Source organism: Lissotriton vulgaris, chromosome 3_1, assembly GCF_964263255.1.
Source record: "Lissotriton vulgaris chromosome 3_1, aLisVul1.2, whole genome shotgun sequence".
Lineage (NCBI taxonomy): Eukaryota > Metazoa > Chordata > Amphibia > Caudata > Salamandridae > Lissotriton > Lissotriton vulgaris.
The window spans coordinates 541,287,112-541,301,447 of record NC_141689.1 but is presented as its reverse complement, the minus strand read 5'-3'; the positions used below and the strand labels follow the sequence as shown (position 1 = coordinate 541,301,447).

The following is a 14,336-nucleotide window of genomic DNA, read 5'->3' as shown; positions in this document are numbered from 1 at the left end:
TGATTGCCAATTACCAGGCTGAGGGGCCTTCTTGAGCTAAAGTTTTGGGAGGAGTTGTCACTGAAACCTGGGCACAGGGCAAGGCAGGATCTGTGCACTACAAAACTATCCTTTGAAGTATACCTACTTCAAAGGCCAAAAGGGGTATAAATATTAGACCTGTAACCCTAGACTTTTAGAGCACTTCTGGATCAAGAGGATACTTCCAATAGGAAGTGCTGGAGAGCTGTCAGGAGGAGTACAGCCCCTTTGCTGTGTTTGATTTGCTTTGTTTTCTTTGCTGGGTTGGCCTGAGGTTGCTGCTTCAGTTTTGGAGATACTAAGGACTGGATTTTTGCTTTGGTATCCTGCTTGAGAAAATTCTCCAGGGGCTTGTGTGTGCCTGTCTCCTGTTAAGAATTCTCAGGGCCATCGAAAACTTCACCTGCAGTCCCTGAAACAACTCTGCTGGGAGTTCTGACTTTCCAAGGGGCGGCAATTCCAGTTCTGGACCCTACCTGGTGGCTTCTGTTGCAAGAAGAGCTGAAAATCAATGCATCACCATTCAGCAATTGTTTTTCCCACCGCAAGCTTGACATGTGGTTGAAAAACCAAGGCAACGCCACGGCGCGGCAGAAAAGATCAATGTAGTGTCTGTCCGCAGCTCAAAAAACTGCTGCAGCCCGAGTCCAGAGCGCGGGGTCTGAGACCCTTCACTTCGACATAGGCACTGCTGGGCAGCTGAAGGAATTGACACATCTGCTCATGGCTGGGAAAATAGACACAGCACCTGTTTTACCGCCATTGCATCAACCGTAGTGCGTCTGGATTTGTCACGCATCGCACCGCTGAGCCAAGTCTACATCGACGTTGGGCTTCAGTAAGGAACCGAGGCTGTGTGTCAGGAGAAACAGCTCAACACCTGCCCATGCAGTAAGGAGTCGACGCATCACCTCAACTGCATAGCAGTAGGGAACCGACGCATCACCTCCCCTGGGAGTAAGAAACCAACGCATTATCTTCATTGTGTGTAAGGAACCGACGCATCGCTGTGATTTCCGTTGCCTCACCTCCCCTGCACCTGTCTTCATCTTGTGATTTTGATGCACCCCACTTTGTATAAAAACTGTTGCATCCAAAGTTTTAAATAGTACTGAAGTGTTTTAAACACTTAAAAGTGATATGTTGATTTATGTATGTTGGATTTTTGTCGTTTTGTTCTTGTTTGGCTGAGATAAAGATTAGTTATTTTTCTAAATTAAATGTGGTGTGTATTTGTAGTGTTTGCACTGTTAGTGTGTGTTTATGTACAAATGCTTTATACATTGCCTCTGAGATGTCTGACTGCTCGTGCCAAGCTACGAAGGGGGTGGACAGGGGGTTATCTTAGCTGTGTAATCCACTTACCCTGACTAGAAGGAAGGGTCCCTACTTGGACAGGGTGCAATCCACTGCCAACTAGAGACCCCCATTTCTAACAATAGAGGACATCAACTTGTGTCCCAACAGACTTATAATAAGGATAGATGACTGGGTATATGAAATTATAATATGATGAAACTGGTTATCAAGAAGAAAAAGATTATTAATTACATGAGTATTATAAAAAATATATGTTGTGATAATTAAAAATGAAAATATCGTTTTCTTATGTTGGACACTATTGATGTATATGTGGCAAAGGAATTTGTTATATGTTGTTAATGGGGTTGTGTGTGGAATGAAAGTGTTTTTTTTGTAATGGGTTGGCAATGTGCAATTTGTGATTGTGATAAAATAGCTTTTTGTTGTTTGTATTATGTGATTTGTATTATGTAGAGCCAGTATAATTGCAACTAAAAGAATTGTAAGTTATTTAATTTTGATAAAATGTGTCTTCAGAAATTAAAAGAAATAAAAATATGCCAATATATTGAAAAACAATATTGATTGATAATACTGTAATTCTATACATTTGGGGATATGCTCTGTTAATCTCCGTCCCCGCTCCCTATTATTTAACCAGGGGCCCCCTAGTTTTAGGTCTCGGCTGACCCAGCGCTTGTGCTGGTCTGGCAACCTGACCCAGCGCTTGCACTGGCCGGTGAGACCTTAAGTGAAGAGGGCTTCAAAAAATGCTACCGCCAGCTACAGCTTGTAGTGCATGTGCGCGGCCGCGCGCTTGAGCAGAGGCACCATATGGCGCAATTACTGCTGCGCGCGCACCACTCGCGCACATGCACTACAAGCCTGTGGCCTGCAGTAGCATTTTTCCCCCGCAATCACTTTCCCTTTGGCCCCACTGTTAACTTCCTTGTTTTTTTTACATTCACGCAATGGTGAAGGAAAACTCGCATCTAAACTAACAAAACTGTCACCTATGGAGTCCTTTCAACACCCAGCGTGCCATCTGGTGCCAATACACTTTGCGTGTTTTTTCTTTTTGTCAGTCCTCCCAGGGAACAAGCAGGCATCCACTTCTGTCTTTTTTGCTGCGATCAGCTGTTCTGACAGAAGTGGATGCCTGCTTGTGCCCCGGGGGAATTGACAGCAAAAACAAGCATGCATCCACTTCTTTTTGCTGAGACCAACTTGTTTATTTTATTTCCTGGCCGTGCGGGCCAATGCTTGTTTATTTAACAACAAAAATAGGGAGATCATCAGGGTCCAGAGCGCTGCTTGAACTCGAGGAAGTGATAATATTTGCAAACTTCTCCACCATTATTTTTTAAATTATGTTCTCATAGGTTGTACCTTGATATATTTATAGGCATGTGAAACACTTATTGAAAACACATACAAGGGGTGCTAAGGTCTGTGGTGGCCTAAAATGTCAAACGTGTACTCAAAAGGTAAAAGTATAGACTGTAAGGGTGAGCGAGCAAAGCAAAAGTAAACCCATAAGCCCACCCATTGGCGGAACTTCATCATCTGGGATTTAGAAACACCTGCCTGGTATCCACTAGGTGTCTCACCTTAAGAGGAATGTGAGTACAACAGCTAGTATATGGTACACCAGTGATGGAAATCTGGGTAGCAGTGTGTAAAGGGCTGTGGGAATTGAAAAAAGTTGCAGTGTACAAAGCATATGTGCTATTAAGAAAGTGGTGAGATAAAATTGACTAGCATGGTGCCTAATAAACCTTTATTCAGACGGTCACCATGGTGACAAAATTAAAAGCAGAGTGTGAATGGATGTAAACATATATTACTGTTCATGGGTGAATCAATCGGTCGACATGTTTCAGCCTAAGGAGGCTTTCTTCAGGACCTAATACAACACTACTGCAACTGTGGTAGTAAAGAAATATCTTAATGTCTAAATATAAGTGTACATACCATTCCAGTGACAGTAACCTACCAGCCTTGTGTGGGTAAATTGGTAGGAGATGAAGTCATGGTATATTGAGACCAACTGCTCCTACCAATTTACCCACACAAGGCTGGTAGGTTACTGTCACTGGCATGGTATGTACACTTATTCCCACAGCCCTTTCTACACTGCTACCCAGATTTCAATCACTGGTGTACCATATACTCTGCCGTACCATATACTCTGCCGTGGGAGCTTAGACAGAGACCACCAACAAGATCTTCTAAATCCCAGCAAACTTCAACAAGCATTTGCATAGCCAATAGGTCTAGCATTTAGGACCTTATAAGTGTTTAGCTATGCAACAGTTGGTGTTGTTGCACCAAGGCTATTCTGCATAACTAAATACTTATAGGGTCCAAAAAGCGAGACCTATTGGCTATGCTAATGGTTGTTGTAATTGAGTTAACCTCTCATCAAAAGTGCCATCAGAGGTGTGCCAAGCGCCAGTTGTCAGAATTTGTGGCTCATCTTTCTGTGAGTTGCACGTTCGCTGCATCATATTAAAGTTCAGTGTCTGGGAGTTCCTAATCTTGTGTTAGGGCATCCAATGTCTCTCGACTCCTTTGATTCATCTAGACCAATGTTATCGAGGCTGTTGAGATCGAAACATCTCTCGGTGCAGCAGGCATAATGAATTCCTGACCACAAATAGTCACCTGGCCAGTAAGATCCTCTTCGCACTGGTCACATAACCCATCGTTAACAGAGCCAGAAGCTCGTAGCCAGATATTCACTTTCCCCACATTATACCATTATTGTTTCTCTGGCATCCCAGCCACCCGTATCCCCAGGTATCCGAAGCTATCTATATCTCCCTGAAGCCTAACTTCTGGCCCTGGCCGCCGAGGGGGAAGAGTGCAGTCTTTTTTTCTTGTTAACCTTGAGCCCTGCCACCTCTCAAGATTCTTCTTATTATGTCATTAATTCTGCTACGGCCTCTCTCAGCTGTTGTAAATAAAACGGTGCATTGTCCGTGTAGAGAGGTCATCTGGTGTGGAACATGGGTACTCACAAACTTTTTCTCAGGGGCCAAAAGTACAGTCTGGTTTGTGGGCGAGGGCTCCACCGATAAGCCTGTGGGTAAGGGCGGGGGCAGTGGGGGTGGGCTACTAAAGTACAAACAAATCTTCAGTGTACAGTGCAGGAATGCAAAGGCTCTGTGCTGTATGGATCTGCCAAGCCATGTCTTCCCAGGAAAGACATGGCTTGACAGTTCGGGCTGGACTGTTCCCATAAGGCACAGGGTCAGACTGATTTGCATATGGCCATGTCTGAACTGGGGTGGGGTGGTGAGCAAAATAACAATGGATTTAACCCAGATCTGTGACTGGGGGTGAATGTTTTGCCATTGTGCAACATTCCGTCCATCAATTGTTTTTGCATTTGTCACCCCGAGTGGGACAGGTATGCTCAGACGTGAGCCCCGTGCTCTCCATGCCACTGGAATCAAGCTATCCTGGCTGATGACGGCTGATAGCCAGAAACTGGTCCTAGGATGCTTGATTCCGGTCCAGGAAAGACATGGCCTAGCAGTTCGGGCTGGACTGATCCCATGAGGCACAGGGTCAGACTGATTTGCATATGACCATGTCTGAACTGGGGTGGCGGAGTGAGCTAAAGAATGGTGATGGATTAAACCCAGATCAGTTGACTGGGGGTGGGTGTTTGATTTGCTCAAGCGCTCCGTCCATCATCCCCTTTTGTATCGGTATAGAGCCTGAGGCACGTTTGGTCACAGGGCTGTGGTGTATGTTGCAGGGATGCAAATGCCCTGTGCTGTAAGTTCATGAGGCATAGATGGTTGCTGAGATGTACTGTATGGGGCAAGGATGCAGGGGCAGTGTATTGTATGAGGCACAAGGCACTGATGCATCACAGAGCTGTAGTGTACGGGCAGGGGTGCAAGGGCACTGTACCTTGCTTGCGAAACGCCACAGATGAGTCCAGGGTCTGCACATGTAACTAGGTATAGATATGAAGTAGCATTTCATTTGGCAGGGATATTAAAACCCTGGATCTGCACATTTGAGAAAAACAATCAAAACTTGTTTTTTCAAGCAAGATTAATCTAGGTTGGTTTATCTCACAACTAAGAGTCCACTCTCGCTAGTTCGGGGATGCCCTTTGAGTTGCTGGTCGAGTTGTATAAATATAGGTCCATTTGTTTAATTAATTAATTCATTCATGGTTGACCCCCAATCTACAGCTGGGATGGGAATCCATTATTATTCAACTTCGCCCTCACTAGGGCACACGTCACTGGGTCACACTTGGACGTATTCCTACTCATTGTGTAAAGCGAATACCCAGTGACTAGTGTGGCTCTATAGACACAGTGCATATAATCGCACTGAATGTCACTGAGCATCTGGGATCCCTCTGTGAACACCATGCTCCACACTCTCACCACACCTGTGAGAGACCTGTGTGCTTCATACAGTAACTAGGAATGTTTACAGAGGCCCATCAGCTCTAAGGAGGGGAACCGTTTTAGTACCAGGGTGGCTCGTACCTTAAACTCCAGATGTTTTGTTCAGAAGGCACTATCCTTACATGTGCCCATTGGGGGGTGAAGGAGGGAGAACATTTGGAAAGGCATAGCCTGGTAACATAGATAACAAGCACTCCTTTACCTTGGGAAGGTTCAAAACTTGCACAGATTGGTGGTGCTGAAAAGGCTGGTGGCACCGATATGACTGACTGATGTTGCTGACGGACCGCCTACGTGGCTGTGGCTACCGCCGTTTGGTTACTGAGTTTGCAGTGACCTGCACCACAGCAGTAGTTTCCCCCGCAGTGGCTGGTGCTGATATCTATGCTGGGCTGGAAAGGAAAGCCAGCAACTTCCATGCCCTTATTAAATTCCTTTTCCCCTGCCGCGCCTCAAGCGAGTGACCTCACTGAGCAGGAAGAGGAGGGGGCACATATGAGCAGGCGAATCACAAATTTCTTTAGCATGCTCCTTTGACTTTTTTTTTATTAATTTTTTTACTATGGATGTGGTCCCGAGGAATGAGCAAGCAGAAGAATGGCTGCTGACTGCCTCTGCTGTTGTTTTCCACACAGGGCCGCATCTAAAGGTCTGGTGGGCCACAAGTGGCCCACGGGCCGTGCTTTGAGTACCTAGGGTATGGAATCACCCACTCGTATCCATCTATCTGCAAGCGCCACTTGGAGCTTTAATGCCAGCTTCTCTACAGCTACTGCAAATAGCAGTGGGGAGCGGGTGCATACCTGTCATGTCCCCCTTTCCACTCCTGAATCCTCTGAAAGATATTTCCCGCTTCTGATCCTTGTTCTGGGTTCCATGTGCAACAACTGCACCCATGAACAGAATACCGACTCAAAGCCTGTGCACCAAAGGATTCGCATCAGATAATACCAATCTAGGGTGTCAAAGGTCTCTGTGATGTCAACTGCCCCCAGCGTCCGTGCATCCTCCCTCTCAAACACCAAATGTAACACGTTAGTCGCCTTAGGTTCCTGACCGTACTGTGCCATGGGATAAAGCCACACTGGTCGTCTTGCACCAGTTGCCCCACCACCATTCTAAGTAAAGTGCATTGCTAGGAGATTGCATTGTAACTTGGTTTCCGCTGTGATCATGCTCTGCTGTCTCTGGGAGGATGACGGGTCCAGTGGTAATTAATCCCACCAACCCCTCTGTTTCATAAGCATTCATATGAAGCCCTCTCTTAAAGAGGGCTGCAATATGAATTCCTAGTGTACAAGCCTTTTGAACACCTCGTAGTTTTTCAGACAACGGGGGTCAGTAATGTTGGTAAAACTCCACCAGAAAGCCATCTCCCCAAGGGCCCTTATCAGATTCCAGCTCCTCCATGGCTTTGTGGTTCTCCTCTAGGGTATTCTCTGCTTTCAGTTATTTCCGATGAGCGTCAGGCACCTGAGGGTGTAGGACTCCTCTAGGAATCCTGATATCATGTCTGATGAAGCCCCACCCACCATTCTGTACATGTCCCTCAGATGATCCAGAAAAACAGTCTCAGCATGTGTCTTAGCCAAGGCACCCTCGGGTACCTCAACAACATGACCGGTGAGTTTTCAATGTCTTCTACATTAAGGGGTGTTGAGTGTCCCTGCAGCAGGAAGGTTGCATCTCCATGGAGTAAAAGTAGGTGCTACATTTATAAAGTCATGAAAGAAAGGGAGTAAATGAATGAAGTCTTTGGCTTAATCTAATAATGCCATCAAAAATGTTAGTGTATTAGATAGTTTCCTAACGGGGGCCAAATCTTTGCTGCTCATGCAGTAACAGACCACCCGACTTTCCGGCTTATTCGGCTAACAAAAACATTTGCCCATCTGCATTTAACAGAGTTAATGCTTTAGTTCTTTTATTTTTTTCTGAAGAGTTTTGAGGGAACATTCCATCTTGCATCGACAGCCTAATACTCTCTCTTAGCGCACTACATATCCCGGAGAACAAGCTCCGCAATTGTAATAAATTAATCTATAGAATTTCAATGGAATCGTCCCTGGGCCATCAACTTTAGTGGATGATTGCTTGTTGTATCACCATAGATGAATTCGTAAAAACTAAGAACAATTCACATTTTTACCTATCTATTTATGTAATTTGATTTAAAGTCCGCTCCCTTAATGCAGTTCAGGTTAGTGACCTGGAGCAACTATTCCACAGGAAGGGCAGAGAAAATTTTCCAAGGTGATATGTCGACATGTCATGCCGGTGTTGAAAAGCTAAGGTTAGGAAACATTTTTGTGTACATTGCTAGGTGTGAATAACGAATTCTTCCAAGTAGGTTCTATTCTACAGGTAAATGCTGATGAAATATAGTGACTTGGTATGTGTGCGACAATAATAAAATGAAACATTTGCTTGTCACAAGGAGACTTTCCTGTCCAACTTTTTGGGATTTTAAAGATCATGTGAAATTCTTTTTTTTCTTCTAGACTTCCTATGTTATATTGAGGTATGAAATAGAAGCTCCCCCCATTTTCTGCCCATCTTTTCAATTTGCTCCTGTTACTGTCTTCTCTAAATGGTTGCTTTTCATTTGTGAATAGGCTTAGTAGTCCCTCCTTGGTACCGCCTAATCTGCATTTGTAACCTCCCATAAGGACTGGACTTTTTACTTGTGTTGTTACACGGTCCGCTTTATGTAGTCGGTGAGCACTATTTTCTTTAATTTATTTTCCTATTCCACCCAAGACGACGGAGCACGTCAACTGCTTTTATATTTTTATTAGTAATGTATTTAATTTATGGTGCGGTCTGCTTTCACTGTAGTGGCCACACTTATTTTTTTAATTTACTGCATGGTACGCTTTCACTTTAGCCGCTGCAATTGTTCATTTAATTTTCACAACAGCTGCAGCCCTACAGAACCTTTCTTTCTTTGTTTTTGGGTGAAAGCGCCCCATACCTTGCTTTCACTTTAGTGTTCTTTAGACACTGCTGACTGCAACCTGAATACGACGAGCAGCATCTACAGAAAGGGGCATGGCCAACATTAAAGTGGTCTCGCATTTTCGAGAGTTTGAGCTATTGGTTTTAAAAAATTACAATGCCTTTCACATGTTTTTAAAACACACAAATAAAATGCATTGATAGTTAGAATGCCCATAGCTTAAACTCTCCTAAATGCTAGACCTATTGCATTGAAAATGCTTGTTCATCCTCTCGCCATTTCTTTTCCTCTTACTCTGGCTTCTTTTATACTCCTGCTGTCACTGCAGCAGTAAACTTTGATGAACTAAATAGTGGTGTTTTATTTCTAAAATGAGTGCTGGTGTGTTGTATTTCGATGTGTTTCACTATAAGGTGTATTTACCTATTGTTAGAATTTGCTTAGGGGCATCTTCCAGTTTTCTTCAGGTTCTGTGTTGGAACGATGACTGTTGCTTGTGACTGTTGGAGGCGGGGCAGCTAAGAGGCTTGCTGGTCGGCTGGCTGTTATCACTTATTTCACAAAAGAATCATAAGTTTTGCGCACACAACTATCTCATGTGGTACCTTATTGGCGATGCTCTACACAACATTGATCGTCGAGTATATGGCAGATGGCGAGTAATTGGCGGCTGATCTGCAATTAATATTAGATCAAAGAGACTCAGTGGTCTCAGTGTAGGTGGACAATCTCTATCTTTCGGTTTGGATGACTTGTATTATTCACTGCTGTTTCCGGAAAGGCTGCACAATGTTACTCCAAGTCACCAGCCATTGGAGGTTACGTGGCTGTCAGGCAAGCTTTAGATTCCTGGCCAGACACATACGTACAGCATGTGATGGCGCATGTAAAGTGTGGTCTTATTTTTTTTTTGTAAACAAATTTTTATTGTTGTCCACATTCGAAAAAAATATGCAAGACACAAACCGCCAACATGCCCACGCAGAGGCCCATAAGACAAGGAGCATTGCATGCAATGCGTAGCCAGGTGAGGGGGCAACCATTAACCACGACCCAGGGCTCCCTTGGGTCATGCATAGTGAGTCTATATCAATCATCGCTCAGGTTGCCAGGGTCGTGTCTCAGCAAAATCCAGACGAGAGAGTCCCCCAGCGCCCTGGCACAGCACAATACCTCTGCGTAGACCAGACCTGCCCAGCCACACCTTTCTAGCCGTATCAGTGAGAGCCTTAGTCCTGCTCGTGCTCCCATAGCGCCCAGACCGCTAAAGGTGGACATTTTAACCCCAACTCACGAACCCCAGAACCCCAACTACCCTCCCCTCCCCCTTCCCCCCCCCCCAACACCCTCGCCCACCCCCCCAGTGGTGAAAGCGCCCTAAAGAGTACAGTCCCCCCTTGAGGCCTGTGTAGTATATCTAAAACTGAAACAGGTGTAAGGCCCTGATCGTGGAGGGGCATACCGCAGATGGGAGGCCCTTAGAGAGGAATGAGACCAGTGGTCCCCATCGGAACTCGGAAGTTCTTGAAGTCCTCCCGGGAAATGTCGGACATGCGTTCCAGGCTGAGCAGTTGCCAAAGGCGGGAATGCCACAGAGACATTGCTGGCGCCTCCTTCTGTTTCCAGGATATTGATAGGGGGGTTGACCCAGATAAAGTTACGGGGACCTGGGTTATCAAATGAGTAATAGGAAGGGGTCCCAGTAATATAAAAGCATTAACCAAAGATAAAAAAATGATCAAACAAACATAACTTCAATCCACATTGTTTTATTCACAATGTGGTGATATATTGCATATATATAATTCACAAGATCATTAATCTGTGGTTATTTACAGTGCCCCAAAGGTAGAAACGGGGAGGGTGGTGTGATAGTGTTGGGAGTTGGTGAAGGAAAAGAAGAGGATTCTTAGGTGACAGTAAAATCAGCAAATAAAGCTTATTTCACAAAGTTACAAACTTAGTACCAAAAAACAGGACCGACAGGTTCATGCGAATTCTTTTACACAAAAATCATACTCCAGATGTTCAATGAATGAAAACAATGGGGTGTGGAGTTGACAGCGAAGAACAATCCGTTGTCGACGTTTCGACCCTCGTGCGTGCAGATATAAGTGTTAATCTTGCTGTGGGGTCTTCCTCAGGACGGGGGAGTAGGGGACACGTTACCACGGACGTGGTATAGACAGGACCCAGTGAGACGTGGGTTCAGGGTCCATTTCAAGAGCGAATCGTAGTTTAACCCAGACGCTGTTAGTATATTTTCAGATTCTTAAGGGTCCCTTGTAACATCGATAGTATGCAATCCGTATGCCGTGACCAAGAGACGTCCGGCGGGGATCGCGTTCAGTGGCGATCAGGCGGTATTTCGGTGATTGGCTGCGTCGGTCATGGAGTGAATCCTGTTCTGATCTCTGCTCGCAGTCTGCGTGCAGGGGTGGCATCTAAGTAAACACGCAGCATCATTCCGCCGACCACAACGACGAACGCACAGTCGACTGATGCCACCTAACGACGCGCTGGGGTACTGCTACGAAAAAATTTCTCCAGATCCAGTCTGACGCTTGGGGGTAATTCTAAGGTAAGGAATCTATAACTAATCGTTATCAAAGGCAAGTAACTTGTTCTTTGAACCCAAACAAAATGTTCTGCTTTTAGTGATTTTTTTCTTTCTTTAAAGTTTCAAGAAGGCCCTTCAGCTTGCCAAACATAGTTTTGCAAAAACCGTTACAAAACAAAAATACGCATTGACAAAGTATAATAGCTGATAACCAATGTCTGACACTTTGGCCTGGCAAATGCTTTGTTTTTCGTTACTGTTGCAGTTTCCTGAAGTGTTAGGAAAGCATACTTATTTATTTATTTATTTAGAAGTTTTCTATAGCGCTAACAAGACCCGAAGGTAGCAGAGCGCTTTACAGTAAAGGCATGAGAAGGTGGACAAAAAGACAAGTAACAAATAAAGGTGATCATCAAATGACAGTTCGTACAGTAGGACTTCTTGGCAATAGGATACAGAGTTCTCACATAGTTCTGGGGATGGATGTTGATCCTAGTTACCGAGGACCTAGGGAACGGATGAGGAACAAGGATTTGAGTTGGCTCTTGAATTCCGCATAGGACGGTATGGTTCTGATATGCGGAGGGATAGAGTTCCATATTTTGGGGGCATTTCCTGAGAAGGAGCAGTCCGCAGTTTTCTTCTTTCTGGTTTTTGGTAGGATGAGCAGCAGGGAGTTAGAGCTTCTCAAGATTCTACTTTGGCCAGCTTTTGTGAGTTTGTTTGCCAGGTATTCTGGTTTTCCGGTGTGGAGGGCCTTGTGGGTTAGACAGGCCGTTCTGAAGGTGCTACGCATATCCACCGGGAGCCATTCAAGTTCTTTGAGTGCAGGGGAGATGTGGTCGGATTTTTTGCATCCTGTGATCATTCTTGCTGCCGCATGCAATGTTGTTTTTAATGGGGCCAGGTGTGATTTGGGGATGCCTGTTAGGATTGAGTTCCCATAGTCCAGTCTAGATAAACTAGTGATTGCGTTTAGTGATACGTTTACATTTTAATATTTGCATGCAATCATTATATAATATTTTTAACTTAACCTGTATGGATTTTGCAGGGTGCATTTGGAGCCCTTCAGAAGATATGCGAAGATTCTGCAGAAATTCTGGACAGCGACGCTTTGGATAGACCTCTTAATGTCATGATTCCAAAATTTTTACAGTTCTTCAAACACAGCAGTCCAAAAATAAGGTAAATCAGCACTTAGTAGATGCATAGATTTTGAATTGCATTCCATTTTCAGGCAGGTCCCACAACAGCATAACAATTTTAAGTGTATATGCCTATTATTCTTTTGAAATTTGTATTATTCAATGATTTGTAGGACAGCCTTTGCACAATTTGCTTCAGGTAAAGCTGCAGGCGACTGCTTAACACATTTGATCAATCCGCAAACTGCAGATTTTAAATATGCAATTGTGAATGGTTGTCTCTGGTGTCATTTTACTGGCCTTGCAAATTGCGGATGGGTATGGGCAAGCAATAAGATTCTTGTCAGAAATTATAGGAATTCGTTGATTAGAAAGAAAAAATATTCATAGTTAAATGCACATTAAACTAAGATTATATACGAATTTCAATAACCAGTTTAATTCTGAATATGTCCTCCTACTAAGCCAGCTGTTTCTGTGGAGGTACAAGAAGCTAGGGAAATCAGTAAGAAAATGTTATTACATATAGCACTTGTTAGACCTGACACCCTTGGTGTGTTTTCCCTATCTTTTTGCCTCTGCCCTCTGTATTTTTGATGCTGTGCTGGATTTCGTTTTTGCTGGTTTAGATGCTTTGGACACTCTGCCACTGCTGATCAGTGCCAGAGTGTAAGTGCTCCCTATGGAAATTATATTGATTGGATGTACCTGATTGGCATATTTGTATCACCCGAAGTCCCTAGTAAAGTGCACTGGGTGTGCCAGGGCTGGTGATGACAAATGCTACTAGTGGGCCTGCAGCACTGATTGTGCCACCCACATGAGTAGCCCTAAAATGGTGTCTCAGGCCTGCCACCGCAGTGCCTGTGTGCAGTCCGTGAACTGCCATGTCCTCCTGGTCAGTGTCCCCACTGGCTTGGCCTAGCCCTTCCCTTTGTGTACACATTGGTCACCCCTATGGAAGGCTCAAGGTACCCCCTTGGGCAGGGTGCAGTGTATATGAAAGGCAGAGCATGTACTAGTGCAGGTAACATGCTCTGGTAGTGAACAGCAGCCATTTTGTGTGATCACTGCTGCAAGGTTATCTTGCTCCATAGACTAGCATGGGGAAGGCTGGTCCCAATGGATACCAGCCTATCTTCCCACAGGAACAAGATAGGACATAAGTGATTGATATCCCGATTGATATCCCTGAACTCAGGATTTAATAACACATCTTTTAGGAAAGGTTGTTTTTAAATTCTGTGTTTGAGAACAGTACTTTTAGAAAGTGGTTGTTCTCTTGTCTAACCTTCCTGTGTGCCTGGGCCTGCTTGTGGATTGACTGTCTGGTTTGAGGCTGACAAGGGCTGGGGATCCCCCAGGAGGTTGTCTGAGTCAGCCCTTGGTTGAATGACTACATCTGCAACTAGAGTGGTGGGAGGAGATAGCACCTGGGAGTGAATAGGGCTGTGCCTGCCTGCCACAATGCTGGCTCCACCTCCTGCTGGACGGCTGACGACTCTGCCCCTCACTCTGAAAGGAAGGAAGAAGCCAGGAAACCAAAGTACTCTAGCAACACCCAGAACTGGTTTAGACCGGGCTCAGGGCCCAGGGCTCAGGGCACAAATACTTCAAAGACTTTTAGGGGTATAAGAGGGTATAAGAGAAGGACCCCTGACAACAGATTTCGGATTCTACAATCAAGAGGAACCTCTGCCAGAAGAAGGACCACTGAAGAAACTGAGGAAGACTGCCCTTGCTGTGTGCTCTGGGGCTGACCTGTTTTGCTGTTCATCTAAAGGAGAGCAGAAGGGGACTTTGCTGTGTGCTGTGACCCCTGCCTGCTTGACCTCAAGACTTTGCTGTGTCTGCCAAAGAATCTCCAAGGGCCTGAGTAGAGCTGGCCTCCTGTCCTGGAACCC

The 14,336-nt window shown here is 44.9% G+C and overlaps 1 protein-coding gene across 1 annotated transcript in view; it reads left to right on the top strand.

The window, feature by feature from the left end:
• Positions 1–14,336, top strand: part of TNPO1 (transportin 1) — a 1,561,564-nt gene that overhangs the window by 268,933 nt on the left and 1,278,295 nt on the right. Inside the window, exon 5 of the mRNA XM_086960799.1 lies at positions 12,339–12,472. Coding sequence (XP_086816925.1) covers positions 12,339–12,472 — 134 coding nt within the window. The remainder of the gene's footprint in view (positions 1–12,338; positions 12,473–14,336) is intronic.